At 46.1% G+C, this 18,520-nt stretch overlaps 1 protein-coding gene across 2 annotated transcripts in view; it reads right to left on the bottom strand.

Annotated features, from left to right (window-relative positions):
• HECA (hdc homolog, cell cycle regulator) overlaps positions 1-18,520 on the bottom strand; it is a 146,175-nt gene that overhangs the window by 20,243 nt on the left and 107,412 nt on the right. For both annotated transcript variants that reach the window (XR_010176072.1, XM_063917448.1), the window contains exons 2-3: positions 7,896-8,936; positions 5,976-6,130 (exon numbers count right to left, since the gene is read on the bottom strand). Coding sequence is in view for 1 of the 2 variants with exons in the window: in XM_063917448.1 (XP_063773518.1) it covers positions 5,976-6,130; positions 7,896-8,936 (1,196 nt within the window). In the remaining variant the exon portion in view is untranslated. The remainder of the gene's footprint in view (positions 1-5,975; positions 6,131-7,895; positions 8,937-18,520) is intronic.

Below are 18,520 nucleotides of genomic sequence, written 5' to 3'. Positions count from 1 at the left end.
AAAACCTGATACCACCTTAGGGAGAAACTGGGGACGAGTCCTCAATTCTGCCCTATCCATATGGAAGATCAGATAAGGACTTTTATATAACAAAGCCGCCAATTCTGATACACGCCTGGCCGAAGCCAAGGCCAATAACATGACCACTTTCCGCCTGAGATATTTTAGATCCACGGTTTTTAGTGGTTCAAACCAATGTGATTTTAAGAAACTCAACACCACGTTGAGATCCCAAGGTGCCACTGGAGGCACAACCGGGGGCTGAATATGCAGCACTCCTTTCACAATGTCTGAACTTCAGGTACTGAAGCTAATTCTTTCTGGAAGAAAATCGACAGAGCCGAGATCTGTATCTTAATGGAGCCTAATTTTAGGCCCATAGACACTCCTGCTTGTAGGAAATGCAGAAATCGACCTAGTTGAAATTCCTCTGTTGGGGCCTTTTGTGGCCTCACACCAAGCAACATATTTCCGCCATATGCGGTGATAATGTTTTGCAGTTACATCTTTCCTGGCTTGAATCAGCGTAGGAATGACTTCCTCCGGAATGCCCTTTTCCTTTAGGATCCGGCGTTCAACCGCCATGCCATCAAAACGTAGCCGCGGTAAGTCTTGGAACAGACAGGGCCCCTGCTGCAGCAGGTCCTGTCTGAGCGGCAGAGGCCATGGGTCCTCTGATATAATTTCTTGAAGTTCTGGGTACCAGGCTCTTCTTGGCCAATCCGGAACCACGAGTATCGTTCTTACTCCTCGCCTTCTTATTATTCTCAGTACCTTTGGTATGAGAGGCAGAGGGGGGGAACACATAAACCGACTGGTACACCCACGGTGTTACCAGAGCGTCCACAGCTATCGCCTGAAGGTCCCTTGACCTGGCGCAATATCTTTTATAGCTTTTTGTTGAGGCGGGACGCCTTCATGTCCACCTGTGGCCTTTCCCAATGGTGTACAATCCTTTGGAAGACTTCTGGATGAAGTCCCCACTCTCTCGGGAGGAAGTCGTGTCTGCTGAGAAGATCTGCTTCCCAGTTGTCCACTCCGGGAATGAACACTGCTGACAGTGCTAACACACGATTTTCCGCCCATCGGAGAATCCTTGTGGCTTCTGCCATCGCCATCCTGCTTCTTGTGCCGCCCTGTTGGTTTACATGGGCGACTGCCGTGATGTTGTCCGACTGGATCAGGACCGGCCGGTTTTGAAGCAGAGGCCTTGCCTGACTCAGGGCATTGTAAATGGCCCTCAGTTCCAGAATATTTATGTAGGGAAGTCACCTGACTTGACCAAAGTCCCTGGAAGCTTCTTCCCTGTGTGACTGCCCCCCAGCCTCAAAGGCTGGCATTCATGGTCACTAGGACCTAGTCCTGTATGTCGAACCTGCGGCCCTCTTGAAGATGGGCACTCTGCAGCCACTACAGTAGAGATACCCTGGTCCTTGGAGACAGGGTTATCAGCCGATGCATCTGAAGATGTGATCCGGACCACTTGTCTAACAGGTCCCCCTGAAAAGTTCTTGCATGGAACCTGCCGAATGGGATTGCTTCGTAGGAAGCTATCATTTTTCCCAGGACTCGCGTGCAATGATGCACCGATAACTGTTTTGGCTTCAGGAGGTCTCTGACTAGAGATGACAGCTCCTTGGCTTTCTCCTCCGGGAGAAACACTTATTTCTGGTCTGTGTCCAGAACCATCCCCAGGAACAGAAGACGTGTCGTAGGAAACAGCTGTGTCTTTGGACTGTTTAGAATCCAACCGCGCTGTTGTAGCACTTTCCAAAATAGTGCTACCCCGACTAGCAACTGCTCCTTGGACCTCGCCCTTATAAGGAGATTGTTCAAGTACGGGATCATTAAAAACTCCCCTTTTTCGAAGGAGTATCATCATTCCGGCCATTACCTTGGTAACACCCTCGGTGCCATGTACAGTCCAAACGGCAGAGTCTGGACTTGGTAATGGTAATCCTGTACCACAAATCTGAGGTACTCCTGGCGAGGATAGTAAATGGGGACATGCAGGTAAGCATCCTTGATGTCCCGGGATACCATGTAATCCCCCTCGTCCAGGCTTGCAATAACCGCCCTGAGCGATTCCATCTTGAACTTGAATTTTTTTATGTATGTGTTCAAGGATTTTAAATATAAAAAAGGGTCACACCGAACCATGCGGTTTCGGTACCCCAAACCGTGTGGAATAGTAACCCCGTCCTTGTTGAAGTAGGGGCACCTTAAGTATTACCTGCTGGAAACACAGCTTATTAATTGCCTCTAGCACAGCCTCCCTGCCTGAGGGAGTTGTCGGCAAGGCATATTTGAGGAAATCTATACTTTCTTTCTAAGGGCTCAGGAGAGCCCCTAGTGTGCATCCAACCTCGGCCGGGCACAAGATCTAACTGAGGCTTGGAGGAGGGTCATAGTGGGAGGAGCCAGTGCACACCAGGTAGTCATAAATCTTTCTAGAGTGCCCAGCCTCTTTCGGAGCCCGCTATTCCCCATGGTCCTTACGGAGTTCCCAGCATCCACTAGGACGTCAGAGAAATATACATTAAGATTTCAATTTATCCTGGGACAGTCATTAGACTTTATTTCAGATGGTGGTTTGTAAACCAAGTATAATTGTCTCGATACTTGTATTAAAGATCTATCATTTGCATGTACTTTACCCTAAGAAAGCCTACTCCACCAGTAGAAATCCAGTATAGTCTTTCGCGGATATAACATTGCTCATCTTAAAATCATAGCAAGAACTCATGAAGACACCGGCACAGTTTAAGCTAAGCAAGATGTGGAATCAACCAGGTGTCATTTAAGGCTATACACTGAAAACAGCCCTTTACATCGGTTATGGATCAACGGGCTGACCCGAATAAAAGGTGACAGTCAATAGGTCAACATGGACATGGGAAAAAATGTTGACATAGTGAAAAGGTAGACAGAGAGAGGTTGACACATGAAAAGGTCAACATGAGATTTTTAAATGTTTCTGGTGATGTTTTTTTGCGTAACATGACCAGGAACCCCAATTAGTGCACTGAGTACCATTGCATGGCCAGTGAAGCTGCCAGGTTACTATTCCCAATCATGGTCCACATGGATGGTAAAGTATGAAAATGTTAATAAAACATTCTTTTTAAAAACTAATGTTGACTTTTTTACTGTGTTGATCAATATCATCAAGATACCCTTTAATCAATGTGGCACCAGTTAATTCAAAGGCTGCTTTCAGTGGCGCCAACCGCCAGTACTTGCAATATTTTAGCAATTCGTAGTGCATGCTTCAATTTAATATGTAATTCTGATTCAAGAGATATGGGGGCTGATTAAGAGGTAGCCACCAAGGTGGCTGCATCTTTGGGTGGTCGCCTGTCTGTGAATTTATGTAAATGCCGATACAAAGTCATTTTCTGGTATACATCTGTGCGTATTAATGTACAAGGACCGTGATGCCCACTTTCAGCGTCAGTACATGCTGTAATACTGCCTGGTGCGTCTTTACATGCCACCATTAGTCACACCATCAAAACTTGCAAAACAAACTCAGATTGCTCAGAAGTTCGATGGTACGACTCATGTTCGGTCAGAAAGCATGCTGCTAGCTTACAATTCAGTAAAATCAGCACACCATGCATACTGTAGCTCAAGTAAAGCATACATGAAACACACGTTCCCAACACCAATAGATGTACTTACTGCATAACACATAAGAACTGGTAAAATGTTAACCGTGGTTATACGGCTATGTTTTTTCAGTATGGCAAAAAAGTAAAAATGTAATGTGTACAATAGAGCAAAAATATGCTCCGCACCAGAATCAATACCGCATATGGGCCCTCATTCCGAGTTGATCGCTCGCTACAGATTTTCGCAGCACAGCGATTATGGCAGAACGGGGCTAATCTGCGCATGCGTATGCACTGCAATGCGCATGCGCCTCGTACAAGTACAAAGAGCTTTGTGGTTTTGCACAGGTTCTAGCAACGCTTTCAGTCGCACTGGTGGACGCAAGGAGATTGACAGGAAGTGGGAGTTTCTGGGTGTCAACTGACCGTTTTCTGGGAGTGTTTGGAAAAACGCAGGCGTGGCTGGGCGTTTGCTGGGTGGGTATCTGACGTCAATAACGGGTCCTTCAACGCAGCAATCATCGCACAGAATAAGTAACTACAGGGCTGGTTCTTGTTCTGCACAAAATGTGTTTGCAGCCGCTCTGCTGCACAGTCGTTCGCACTCTTGCAAAGATAAAATACACTCCCCTGTGGGCGGCGACTATGCGTTTGCACGGCTACTAAAAGTAGCTAGCGAGCAACTTGGAATGAGGGCCCTTCTCCAGTATAGCCTCACATGCAATCTGAAGTCCTTATATACCAATCTATTGCCCCACAGGCCCTTCCAATGCTTCCTATGCCTTTAGCTTTCAGCACTGTCATAGCCCAGGTTATTCTATCCTCATGTTCCCAGCAAATGCCGTTCTGCTCATGTAGGTGCCACACATAGGAATAAAACCAACTTATTTTAGCACAGTAATTATACTGATGAAAGAAATCTGATTTATTGGAGTTCAGTAGGAAATACAATCTGATGACAATGACAAATGATTATGTTCAACATCACTAATATAGTACCGTATATACTCGAGTATAAGCCGACTTTTTCAGCACGTTTTTATGTGCTGAAAAAGCCCCCTCGGCTTATACCCGAGTCAGTGGAAGGAGGGACACGGAGGGCACAGCGCGCGGCTCTCCTGTGTCCCTCCTGCGTCTCCGTCTCCGGCGGCGTGTGTGTGTGTTTGTTAAATGAACTGCCCGTTCGTGAGCTCCGATTGGCTCACGAACTGGCACTTCATTTAATACACACACACGCCGCCGGAGACGGAGACGCAGGAGGGACACAGGAGAGCCGCGCGCTGTGCCCTCCGTGTCCCTCCTTCAGAAGACAACGCGGGAGCGATGGAGGGTAAATACCCTTCCTGGCACTGTGGGGCATATCTGGCAGCATGAGGGCACATCTGGCACAGTGGGGCATATCTGGCAGCATGAGGGCACATCTGGCACTGGGGCATATCTGGCAGCATGAGGGCATATCTGGCACTGTGGGGCATATCTGGCAGCATGAGGGCATATCTGGCACTGTGGGGCATATCTGGCAGCATGAGGGCATATCTGGCAGCATGAGGGCACATCTGGCATCATGAGGGCATATCTGGCACTGTGGGCATATCTGGCAGCATGAGGGCATATCTGGCACTGTGGGGCATATCTGGCACTGTGGGGCATATCTGGCACTGTGGGGCATATCTGGAAGCATGAGGGCATATCTGGCAGCATGAGGGCATATCTGGCAGCATGGGGGCATATCTGGAAGCATGGGGGCATATCTGGCAGCATGAGGGCATATCTGGCACTGTGGGGCATATCTGGCACTGAGGGCTGTGTACGGCTAGAGCTGCATTTCCCACCCTAGGCTTATACTCGAGCCAATGAGTTTTCCCAGGTTTTTGTGGTAAAATTAGGTGCCTCGGCTTATATTCGGGTCGACTTATACTCAAGTATTTACGGTATTTTGTTTTTGCTTTTAAATCACAAGGTTTGTACATACCTAGGACCATGTCCAGAATTTATATGCGCTGAGCTTCAGTCCCCAGGTGATAGTCCCAGGTCTGCACATACCTTGGGATTTAGAAAAGCTCTCTTGCCTTGAGCCAACCAAGCTTTGATACAGCCTTTGTAAAAGTATGTAAAACAATGGAGCAGATGTAACAATGGTAATACTGAATGCGATTATGGTAAACTAAATGGTCATAGGTAATAATGGATAAGATTATGGCACACTAGATGGTCTTAGGTAATAGTGGTAACAATGAAACAGATTAAGGCAAACTACATGGTTATATACTTGACTTGAACACCCTGTTCCAAGGTAAAGAAAAAAAACAACTATTTATTGACTCTGGAATGATCAAAATCATTGTATTACTCAGTACGAACCTGACAGCATGGGGAGGCTGCTAAAATGTCATACGTGTACATCGTTCCCAGTTGATGCCAGCTTCCATCCCATCGAGATTTGCATTTGATGCAGATGATTTTGTGAACACCTTCTAAACAGTCCACACAGACAGCATACAAGTGCATAAGCCTTCCTAAGGTAGAATAAAGAACAGTGATGAAAAGACCCAGAAAGGCAGCAGACTCTGATTAACCGCCTACACTTCAGATCATGTCACAGACAAATGTTAGAATTATATGTTAGAAATACATTCAGTGGTCATGTGGCTTGAATCAAATTTTTCTGTAAAGATTCAATATAAAAAAACAAAACGTTGAATGCTTTGCTCCAAAACAAAAAAATGTGTCTCACTTAGTAACTGCACATTACATATACTGCACTAATTTTACATTTATATAGGATTTTTTCCCCATCTTACCTAACCTGTCTAACTGTACTTCCAAAGCATAGACCTATCCCTCCTAATGAAACGGTTTCATTTGAAAGTAAGGGAATATGTAACAATCAAATTTTGATAATCATTTCACCCAAAAATACAATTTAATTAGCATCCACCATCAAACTAGCAGCACATGGGGCTCCTATCTCATTAACACGTGCGGTTCAGAGACTCAAGAGGGAGGCTAAAACAGTCTTGTGTTGGTTTATATCTTAGACATGAATGCAGAGTGGACTAAAAAATTAATCTGCTCTGTCTATCAGCAGTTGAGAATGCATGAATAGGGCTTGAAATCTTTTCTGGCCAAAGAGCCTGATTAGTTCTGTGACAGACCAAAGCAAATATACAAGCTTCAGTCTGATTATCTCTCACTCAGTAACTGCATATACACAAATATCAAAGATACTTACCAATGGAGCTAGGTGACCTCTATGCCTTATATACACAGTATTTGTTTTGGCCGACGGCTCAATACGTAGCAGTGCGACACAACACCATTATATGATTGTGCATTGCTCAAGTATAAATGTTATCCAAACTGCAGAACCTCAATCAACTTTGCGACCATTAACAAGTCAAGAAAATGTTTAAATACTCCAAAATCTGGATGTCCTGTTCCAATTATCTGCCCTATAATAAGCACCACAACTAAAATAATAAATGGCAAATGGCAATGTAAAGTGTATACAATTGATTATCTTTAGTCGTGACTTAAACGTGCACAAGATTACATCTGTAGAAGAAAAGACAGTAGGAATGACAAACATGTTAGAAGGTCTCTGTGACCCGGTACAGTTGAAGCATTCTTAAAGTATCACCACAATATTAATAAACACAATGTTTATATTCAACAAACAGTATGGGTATTTTGAAATCAGACGTGCTTGGTAAATACCTACACCACTTGCTGAAGAAACGGAATTACAGATATGGGATATGAAATTACAGACGTGTCCTCGTACTTCATTACTGCAGTCATGCCAAACAGGCCCACTCGGAGCGCCAGGTCCAGTGCGACTCTGCTGGCTTTGGGCATCTTCTTTGCCGGAAATGTGCAATAATTGCAACGCGATGCAGCTAGCACTCATCAGTAGACTGTGCTGATTAATTTCATATGCAACACTTGTATATCTGTGTGCGACTGAGTCTCTGAATCTGTATACAAAGTGCTACAATGAAGCAGCCTCAGTTTTTTCCAATACAAGTTCCACTGCGCTCTGTATATAGATTCATTCGCACACAATATACAAGTGTCACATATCAAATTAATCAGTACAGTCTCCTGGCGCGTTCTAGTCATATCAAGTTACAACTAAAACACATTTTTGGCAAAAAAATATGCCCGACACTAGCAGTCGCACGGGACCTGGTGGACCACTCGCACCAGGCATGTCACGCTGCATGGCATATTGAGGCTATATGTATGACTTATTGGAGTTTTTATTAACAAATATTTTACCTTGAAGATGGCAAGGTACATCATAGTCAATCTCATCATGCCTTGAGGGACTGAGGAATAATGTCCCATCCACCAGAGGAAACTGCTCAAACACAGGGAGCACCCGGTGACATAAAGCACAGTTGACTACATTTCTGTGACTAGCACTGAGCGCTGATAAGATAAATTTTCGTAGATCCTCTCCCTGCCCAACTTGTGCATCATCTTCCATACGCACATGGAAAGTGTTCAATTTATGCCTCGGTATATGAGCTAATAACTCAGAAAGGTCAAGTCTTCTGAGAAATTGTACTGGTGCGTCCAAACGTCCTGACCGGTGAGCCTGCAGTCCAGAAACACTGTAGTCAAAGTGTGTGTTCCTGAGAACCCCTCCAGGGGTCATATTTTTTTTATGTGGCTCCAAATGAATTGCATTCTTTAAAAATTCACCTAGGTATCTAGAACTGCGGGGAACGTTAAAGTGGGAAGGGGAGAGAATGGGATAGCCAGCAGGAGGAGACTGGCCGGGAGAAATACATGGAGATCGTAATCCATGTGAACTGCCACTGCCACTCTTTTCTTGGGAGTTCTGTCTGTCCACGGAATGCCTGCGGGGAGGATCAAAGCTCAGTGATTTCTGAGGTTTTGCTGTACCACGGCACTTCTTCACTTCATCGGAAGACTCAGACATGGATCTTCCTGTGGGCTTTTCTGGGCCAGATTTTTTCTTCTTTTCATCCTGCATTCGTTTTACCTGATACCAATCTGTATCTTTCTTCAAATGGCCCTGACCACAACGGCATGAGCAAAACCGAAAAGCCAGGTCATATCCTTTTTTAGTCCACATGTTCTGGCGGCACTGTTTCTCATTCCAGCTGCGTGCTCTACCAATACAGTTGAACTGGATAAGAATGCTGCTCTCCCATTCATAAAAGCACTGCAGATGCATCCAAGTACTATATGGACAGTGCTCGTTGTTACAGATCACCTTCTGGTAGTCGTCTTTCTCCAACTCAACTGGTCTACTTAGACTACAAATAAGTGGCGTGGCACAAACTGCTTCTGCAAAGTAAATAAATAAATATTAGAATGTGAAATAAACAAGCATGTGACATAAAACAGTGTTCTATACAGTAATCTACACACTTGACTGAACCACAGTAAAATATTTATTTGAAAAGCAATACAAAAGAATATAGTACTTAAAGCATTTTGATGGTAAACCCCCTCACAGTGCAAAACTTCCAGATATTTAAACCAGGTCATACACTCAAACAGCCTAGAATGGCCTCTTCGCTGAAAGCACAACTGTTACTTTGTCAGTAAAGGATATACTTGTAATTAAGTTAGAACCAACTGTTACGGTGCACAAAAATTGGTGAAACATTCTGCACAGCTAGACTTCTAGAAAACTGCACACTTCAATAAAATGCATAGCAGTGTCAAAATAGCGACTTGTATGTTGTGCATTAACACTGTAATCTTATAGATTACATAATTCAGTAAGATTTTAAAATAAAATATTGACTATTTGATATTTTGACTTTAATCCTCTACTCCTCACTAAATTAGCACAACAGTGAGGTCAAATAAAGTCCCAGGTCCACTTAACATTAGCTTTAACTTTACTAGCTGTTCAATTGCCAATCACTGCTCCTTCTAGCACCTTTGTGAGTTTATCTGGCAATAGAAACCACACGGGATGTAGTTACATTGCCAGGAAGCTGGGATCCTGGCGGTCAGGATACAGACGCCAAAATCCCGACCACTGAAAATGTCCATGACACCCATAGAGTGGGAATAGAATCTGTGGCAAGTGCAGCGAGCCACCGAGCCCGCAGCATGGTGAGTGCAGCGAGAGGCTTCGTTGCATTCGCCTCCTACTGGCATTCTAGCGGCCGGGATCCGGACGTCGCTATGCTAACCGCCGGGATCCTGGCCGCCGGCATCCCAAATCCAACCAGAGGCGTCTCAAGGGAGGAGGCGACCCGTGTGCAGACTCCGTATGTGGGCCCCCTCCTCTCCCGTAGCCAACAGCACTGATTGCCAGAGTCTCAGTGCTCAGTGGGCTCAGTACCAGATGCCACAGCACATGCGCAGGGCGCTGAAAAAATGCCCGCCGCGCCATTTTTTCGGAGTCCTGCGCATGCACTGTAGACTCTGGCATTGTGCCAGAGTCTCTAGTGCTCAGTAAGCTAGCAGCGGCGGTGCTGGCTACGGGAGAGGAGGGGGCCCACACGAATATTGATGGACGCCGGAAAGTATAGAAAAAATGGGTGCAGTGTTGCGGTGTGGTCCCCCTCTGGATCCAGGGGCCTGTGTGCACCGCAAACACTGCACCCATTATAGATACGCCAGTGTACCCAATGCAGCCACACAGTCCATTGCTACTGACAAATAGGAGTCAGAGGGACCAAAAATCTCAAGTAGTGGAAATTAATTGAAGTAAACATTTCCCAAATGACATGTAACCCATTGACAACCTAGTAGCAAGAAATGTTTTTAATATAAAAATATTCAGTCATGGATTGTCTCTCAGTTGCCAACACATGTAAAAGGGTAGAAAACTGTAATTTGCTAATTTTTTGCAAGATATTAAGTAATACATGAAAAGAAGAAAATTGTAATAATTTGTCATAAAGGCATCTCCCAAAAATCTGAAAATGCTCTAATGTCGCATACTCTCTACATTAAAATACTCAAGTTTTTAATTTAACTAGATATTTTATATTGGAGTGGTTTATTAATTTAGAATCATGCAATGAAAAGATACTGTATGAGCACTCAAATTGTAAGTGTTATGTCTGTATACTAGCCCTTCCTCTAATTACAAATTAGTGGATATCAAAGTTATGACATTCATATGCTATTTAGAGCACAAACATAAGCAATTTGTAATGATACAGACAAAGCTAGAAGGTGACACAACAGATCATCTGTGTTTGGCAAAGATTTAATGCTAAGTTACTAAGCTGATAATCAGCTTATCATGCCTATTTAAACACTTAAACGGTGACAACCAACGAGTATATTCATACAGATGTGAAATGGGGGCATTCAATTGCTATTGTGGGTCCCCGCACCCGCCAGCCAGCAATTATTGTTTTTCTGCCGGTGGGCTCGAGAACTTCATTTCAGCTCGCTACCCCAGGCGGGTGACGAGCTGAAATGCGCAAAAAGTGACCCATTTGTGCGCCCAAACAGGACATTTTGCGTTGCACCCATTCGCTTTGCGTGGCTGAACCCAAAATACATGGGCGCAATCAGTGTGATAACGGGGAACAATTAAATATCGACCCGCAGTCTTCCGTCACTTTAGATGGGAGATCAGGCACGATTAAACAAATGTATTCCCTCCAAAAATATGAGCATTCTTAAGACACACCACAGAATTCTTTGCAGAAATAAGTATAATTGATTAGTGTCATATTCCAGTATTGTGGAAGAAATTCAATTAAATTTAGTTTAAAACATAATATGAAATGTTACATTTTAGATTAAAAACAAGACTATTTAGATTAGAGACTATTATTTACATAACTACTTTGATAATATACTAATAATGTCAGATTAAAAATAAAATAATTACAATTACCTAATTTATTATCAGTTGCAGCTATGACAACAATAAAGGGCACCAAGGAGGATATCTGGAACACTTTTCCTTGAAGCCCTGGTGTTCTAGTCAAATGAAATAATATTTCTACATATCTATATATCATTAAATTTACTACATGCCTAAATCAATTAATATACTATTCAGAAGGGTGTAGTATGGTATGACGGTGCTTGGGACCGTGGCACCCAGCATCCCGGCATGCAGGCCGCAGGGTGAGCGTGAAAGAGCCCCTTGTGGGCACGGTGGCGCACGTATTTATTCTCCCTCCAGGGGTGTCATGGACACCCCAAGATGGAGAATAGTTGTCGGCATGCCGGCTGTCGGGATTCCGGCATCGGTATGGTGAGAGCCGGGATCCCCACAGCCGGCATATCAAATGCCTCCCATCAAGACAACCAAGTGAAATACTGGAAAAAAAATGTAACAAGTGAAGGTATACCACAGAGAGCAACAGAAAAACAGCAGAAAATAAAGGGGCATATTGAATGAATCCTCAATGTTGGGACACAATGGGGGTCATTCCGACCCGTTTGCACGCTGCAATTTTTCGCAGCCGTGCGAACGGGTCAGAATTGCGCATGCGGCAATGCGCAGGCGTCAATGACATGGACAAAGAAAGAGTTCGCAGCAGCGATCGCTAGAAGACTGACAGGAAGAGGCCGGCCGGGGGTGTCTACTCACCGTTTTGAAGGAGTGTCCGGCCGAACGCAGGCGTGTCCAACAGTCTCCAGGGAGGGATCCTGAAGTCAGCTCCGGACAAGATCATCTCAGCGGGTGAGTAAGTCCTGAGCTGTGCAGAAACTGCACAAACTTTTGTTTGCGCAGCTCTCTGCACAGCGGTTCGCAGCCCTGCACAGCAAATCCCCCCTCCCCTGTAGGCAGTGACTACCTGATTGCAGCAGTGCTAAAAGTAGCCTGCTAGCGATCAGGTCGGAATCACCCCCAGTGTACATTACCAATGACTCCGTAGAGTATGAGCAGAAATGAGCAGTAACTTTTTCGTGGGCCTCTAATTGAATAACCCCAGTTTTTTAAAGCTTTTCAAACAAACCTTAGTAATAATCTCTTCTCCATTGTAAGAATTATTTTAAAAAGTGTCTAAGTTTTTGTCCTTGCTTTTAAATATAAATTCATTTTTCTTTAATAATCTGAAAACAAGAGTTATGCAGGGTTAAGCAAATGCCATGAGGCCAAGTACCTGCATTATTCCTGCTCAGATAGCAAAAAGCCAACACTAAGAGGGGAATCCTATTAGCCGCAGTAATTGGACACAAAAAAAAAAAAAAACAAGCTTTTATCACGATTCTGGCTCGATGGTCATTATCGGGCTATCCAGTTATAGTCCTTTTTCGTGCGACCAATTACCAGCTTTCGCACGCAAACCCATAGGATCCTTGAAAAAATAAGATTTTAAACCTACGGGTAAATCTTTTTCTCCTAGTCCGTAGAGGATGCTGAGGACTCCGTAAGGACCATGGGGATAGACGGGCTCCGCAGGAGACATGGGCACTAAAAAAGAACAACTTTAGGTATGGGTGTGCACTGGCTCCTCCCTCTATGCCCCTCCTCCAGACCTCAGTTAGAGAAACTGTGCCCAGAGGTGACGGACAGTACGAGGAAAGGATTTTTGTTAATCCAAGGGCAAGATTCATACCAGCCCACACCATTCACACCGTATAACTTGGGTAATACGAACCAGTCAACAGCATGAAACAACACAGCCTCAGTCAGAGACTGAACAAAACTGTAACATAACCCTTATGTAAGCAATAACTATATACAAGTCTTGCAGAAGCAGTCTGCACTGGGACGGGCGCCCAGCATCCTCTACGGACTACGAGAAAAAGATTTACCGGTAGGTTTAAAATCTTATTTTCTCTTACGTCCTAGAGGATGCTGGGGACTCCCGTAAGGACCATGGGGATTATACCATAGCTCACAAACGGGCGGGAGAGTGCGGATGACTCTGCAGCACCGATTGAGCAAACATGAGGTCCTCCTCAGCCAGGGTATCAAACTTGTAAAACTTTGCAAAGGTGTTCGAACCCGACCAAGTAGCAGCTCGGCACAGCTGTAATGCAGAGACCCCTCGGGCAGCCGCCCAAGAAGAGCCCACCTTCCTAGTGGAATGAGCCTTAACAGATTTTGGTAACGGCAATCCAGCCGTAGAATGAGCCTGCTGAATTGTGTTACAGATCCAGCGAGCAATAGTCTGATTAGAAGCAGGAGCGCCAACCTTGTTGGCTGCATACAGGACAAACAGTGCCTCTGTTTTCCTGACCCGAGCTGTTCTGGCCACGTAAATTTTCTAAGCCCTGACTACATCAAGGGACTCGGAATCCTCCAAGTCTCGCGTAGCCACAGGTACCACAATAGGTTGGTTCATATGAAAAGATGAAACCACCTTGGGCAAGAATTGAGGACGAGTCCGCAAATCTGCTCTATCCACATGGAAAACCAGATAGGGGCTTTTGTGAGACAAAGCCGCTAACTCCGACACTCGCCTAGCCGAAGCCAAGGCTAACAACATAACCACTTTCCAAGTGAGATATTTTAATTCCACCGTTTTAAGCGGTTCAAACCAGTGGGACTTAAGGAAACTCAACACCACGTTAAGGTCCCAAGGTGCCACCGGAGGTACAAAAGGAGGCTGAATATGCAGCACTCCCTTCACAAAAGTCTGTACTTCTGGGAGAGAAGCTAATTCTTTCTGAAAGAAAATGGATAGGGCCGAAATCCGAACCTTAATGGAGCCTAATTTTAGGCCCAAATTCACTCCAGTTTGTAGGAAGTGAAGGAAACGGCCAGATGAAATTCTTCCGTAGGAGCATTCCTGGCCTTACACCAAGAAACATACTTACGCCATATACGGTGATAATGCTTAGCTGTCGCGTCCTTCCTAGCCTTTATCAGAGTAGGAATGACCTCATCAGGAATGCCTTTTCCCGCTAGGATCCGGCGGTCAACCGCCATGCCGTCAAACGCAACAGCGGTAAGTCTTGGAACAAACAGGGCCCCTGTTGCAACAGGTCCTGTCTTAGAGGAAGAGGCCACGGATCTTCTGTGAGCATTTCCTGCAGATCCGGATACCAGGCCCTTCGCGGCCAATCTGGAACAATGAGAATTGTCTTGTACTCCTCTTTTTCTTATGATTCTCAACACCTTGGGGATGAAAGGAAGAGGAGGAAACACATAGACCGACTGGAACACCCACGGTGTCACCAGGGCGTCCACTGCCAACGCCTGAGGGTCTCTTGACCTGGCGCAATACCTCTGTAGTTTCTTGTTGAGGCGGGACGCCAATGTCTATTTGGGGCAGTCCCCACTGACTTGCAATCTGTGCGAAGACTTCCTGATGAAGTCCCCACTCTCCTGGATGTAGATCGTGTCTGCTGAGGAAGTCTGCTTTCCAGTTGTCCACCCCCGGAATGAACACTGCTGACAATGCGCTTACATGATTTTCCGCCAGCGAAGAATCCTGGTGGCTTCCGTCATTGCCATTCTGCTCCTTGTGCCGACTTGGCGGTTTACATGACCCACTGCGGTGATGTTGTCTGACTGAATCAGAACCGGTAGAACGCGAAGCTAAGTCTCCGCTTGACGAAGGGCGTTGTATATGGCCCTCAGCTCCAGGACGTTGATGTGAAGACAAGTCTCCTAGCTTGACCAAAGCCCTTGGAAGTTTCTTTCGAGTGACTGCTCCCCAACCTCGGAGGCTCGCGTCCGTGGTGACCAGAATCCAAACCTGAATTCCGAACCTGCGACCCTCTAGAAGGTCAGCACTCTGCAGCCACCACAGGAGAGATACCCTGGCCCTGGGGGACAGGGTGATCATCTGATGAATCTGTAGATGTGACTCGGACCACTTGTACAGTAGGTCCCACTGGAAAGTCCTTGCATGGAACCTGCCGAAGGGAATGGCCTCGTAAGACGCCACCATCTTTCCCAGGACTCGAGTGCAGTGATGCACTGACACCTGTTTTGGCTTCAATAGGTCCCTGACCAGAGTCAAAAGTTCCTGGGCCTTTGCTATCGGAAGATAAACCCTTTTCTGGTCCGTATCCAGAATCATGCCTAAGAAGGTCAACGAGTCGTAGGAACCAACTGTGACTTTGGGATATTGAGAATCCAGCCGTGATGCTGCAATACCTTCAGCGAAAGTGACACGCTGTTCAACAACTGCTCTCGTGATCTCGCTTTTATGAGGAGATCGTCCAAGTACGGGATAATTGTGACACCCTGCTTGCGCAGGAGCACCATCATCTCCACCATTACCTTGGTGAAAATCCTCGGGCCGTGGAAAGCCCAAACGGCAACATCTGAAATTGGTAATGACACTCCTGTACCGCAAATCTCAGGTACGCCTGATGAGGTGGATAAATGGGAACATGAAGGTATGCATCCTTTATGTCCAGGGATACCATAAAATCCCCCCCTTCTAGGCTGGTGATGATCGTTCTGAGCGATTCCATCTTGAACTCGAACCTTTTCAAGTATAGGTTCAAGGATTTTAAATTTAAAATGGGTCTGACCGAACCGTCCGGTATCGGGACTACAAACAGGGTTGAGTAATACCCCTTCCCTTGTTGAAGCAGGGGAACTTTGACCACCACCTGTTGAAGACACAATTTGTGTATCGCATTTAGAACTATCTCCCTTTCTGGGGGAGAAGCTGGCAGGGCCGATTTGAAAAACCGGCGAGGAGGCACCTCTTCGAATTCCAGCTTGTACCCCTGGGAAACAATTTCTATTGCCCAGGGATCCACCTGTGAGTGAACCCAGATGTGGCTGAAAATTCGAAGACATGCCCCCACTGGGGCGGACTCCCTCAGCGGAGCCCCAGCGTCATGCGGTGGATTTTGTAGAGGCCGGGGAAGACTTCTGCTCCTGGGAACTAGCTGTGGTAGGCACCTTTTTCATTCTGCCCTTACCTCTGGCAAGAAAGGACGATCCTCGTACTCTCTTGTTTCTATTTGACCGAAAGGACTGCATCTGATAATGTGGCGCTTTCTTAGGCTGAGGGAACATAAGGCAAAAAAATTGATTTACCTGCCGTAGCTGTGGAAACGAGGTCCGAGAGACCTTCCCCAAACAATTCCTCACCCCTGTAAGGTAAAACCTCCATATGCCTCTGAGTCGGCACCACCTGTCCATTGCCGGGTCCATAGGACTCGTCTAGCAGAAACCGCCATAGCGTTGACTCTAGAACCCAGTAGGCCAATGTCTCTTTGAGCATCTCTCATATATAAGACAGCATCTTTAATATGACCCAGGGTCAATAAAATGGTATCCTTATCCAGGGTATCAATTTCTGCCGACAAGGAATCTGCCCACGCTATTACCGCGCTACAAACCCAAGCCGACGCTATCGCCGGTCTGAGTAAGGTACCAGAATGTGTGTAAATGGACTTCAAGGTAGCCTCCTGCTTGCGATCAGCAGGATCCTTGAGGGTAGCCGTATTTTGGGATGGCAGCGCTACCTTTTTGGATAAGCGTGTCAACGCTTTGTCCACCCTTAGGGAAGATTCCCACCGTATCCTGTCCTTAGCCGGGAAAGGATGCGCCATAAGAATCCTTTTGGGAATCTGCAGTTTCTTGTCTGGAGATTCCCAAGCCTTTTCAAATAACTCGTTCAGCTCATGAGACGGGGGAAAGGTTACCTCAGGTTTCTTTTCCTTATACATGTGTACCCTCGTGTCAGGGACAGGGGGTTCCTCTGTGATATGTAAAACATCTTTTATGCAATAATCATATATTGAATACTTTCAGCCAATTTTGGCTGTAACTTTGCATCATCGTAGTCGACACTGGAGTCAGAATCCGTGTCGGCATCAGTGTCTACTATTTGGGATAGTGGGCGTTTTTGAGACCCTGAAGGTCCCTGTGACATAGGGGCAGGCAGAGCATGACACCCTGTACATTCCCTGGACTCAGCTTTGTCCAACCTTTCGTGCAATAAACTCACATTAGCACTTAAAACATTCCACATATCCAACCAGTCAGGTGTCGGTGTTGCCGACGGAGACACCAGTCATCTGCTCCACCTCCTCCCTAGGAGAGCCTTCTACCTCAGACATGTCGACACACGCGTACCGACACACCACACACTCAGGGAATCCTCTTATCTGAAGACAGTTCCCCCTTAAGGCCCTTTGGAGAGACAGAGAGAGAGTATGCCAGCACACACCCAGCGCTAATGACCCAGGAAAAAAAACACAATATGTTTACCCAGATAGCGCTGTTTAACCTTATCTACGTAAAATTATGTGCCCCCCCTTCTTTAAAACCCTCACCGTGTAAGCAGGGGAGAGTCCGGGGAGCTTCCTCTCAGCGGTGTGCTGTGGAGAAAATGGCGCCGGTGAGTGCTGAGGAACAAGCTCCGCCCCCTCAGCGGCAGGCTTCGGTCCCGCTGAAATTTTCAAAAAACTGGCGGGGGATCTCTTATATAACGTGCCCAGCCTGTATATATCTTTTTAAGCCAGATATGTAGGTTCTTATTGCTGCCCAGGGCGCCCCCCCCGGCGCCCTGCACCCTTACAGTGCCTGCCTTGTGTGTGTTGTGTGGGAGCAATGGCGCGCAGCGTTACCGCTGCGCGTTACCTCACTGAAGATCTGAAGTCTTCTGCCGCCTCTGAAGTCTTCTTTCTTCACATACTCACCCGGCTTCTAACTTCCGGCTCTGCGAGGACGGCGGCGTGGCTCCGGGACGAACGGCAAGGGTGAGATCTGCGTTCCCTTCCCTCTGGAGCTAATGGTGTCCAGTAGCCTAAGAAACAGAGCCCAACGTTAAAGTAGGTCTGTTTCTCTCTCCTCAGTCCCTCGATGCAGGGAGTCTGTTGCCAGCAGGCTCCCTGAAAATAAAAAACCTAACAAAAAACGTTCTTTTTCGGGAAACTCAGGAGAGCTCCCTGTAATGCACCCAGTCTCCTCTGGGCACAGTATTAAACTGAGGTCTGGAGGAGGGGCATAGAGGGAGGAGCCAGTGCACACCCATACCTAAAGTTCTTTTTTAGTGCCCATGTCTCCT

This window comes from Pseudophryne corroboree, chromosome 4, assembly GCF_028390025.1.
Source record: "Pseudophryne corroboree isolate aPseCor3 chromosome 4, aPseCor3.hap2, whole genome shotgun sequence".
Classification (NCBI taxonomy): Eukaryota; Metazoa; Chordata; class Amphibia; order Anura; family Myobatrachidae; genus Pseudophryne; species Pseudophryne corroboree.
Note: the sequence above shows the minus strand (reverse complement) of the source record. Positions and strands in the feature narration are given on the sequence as shown.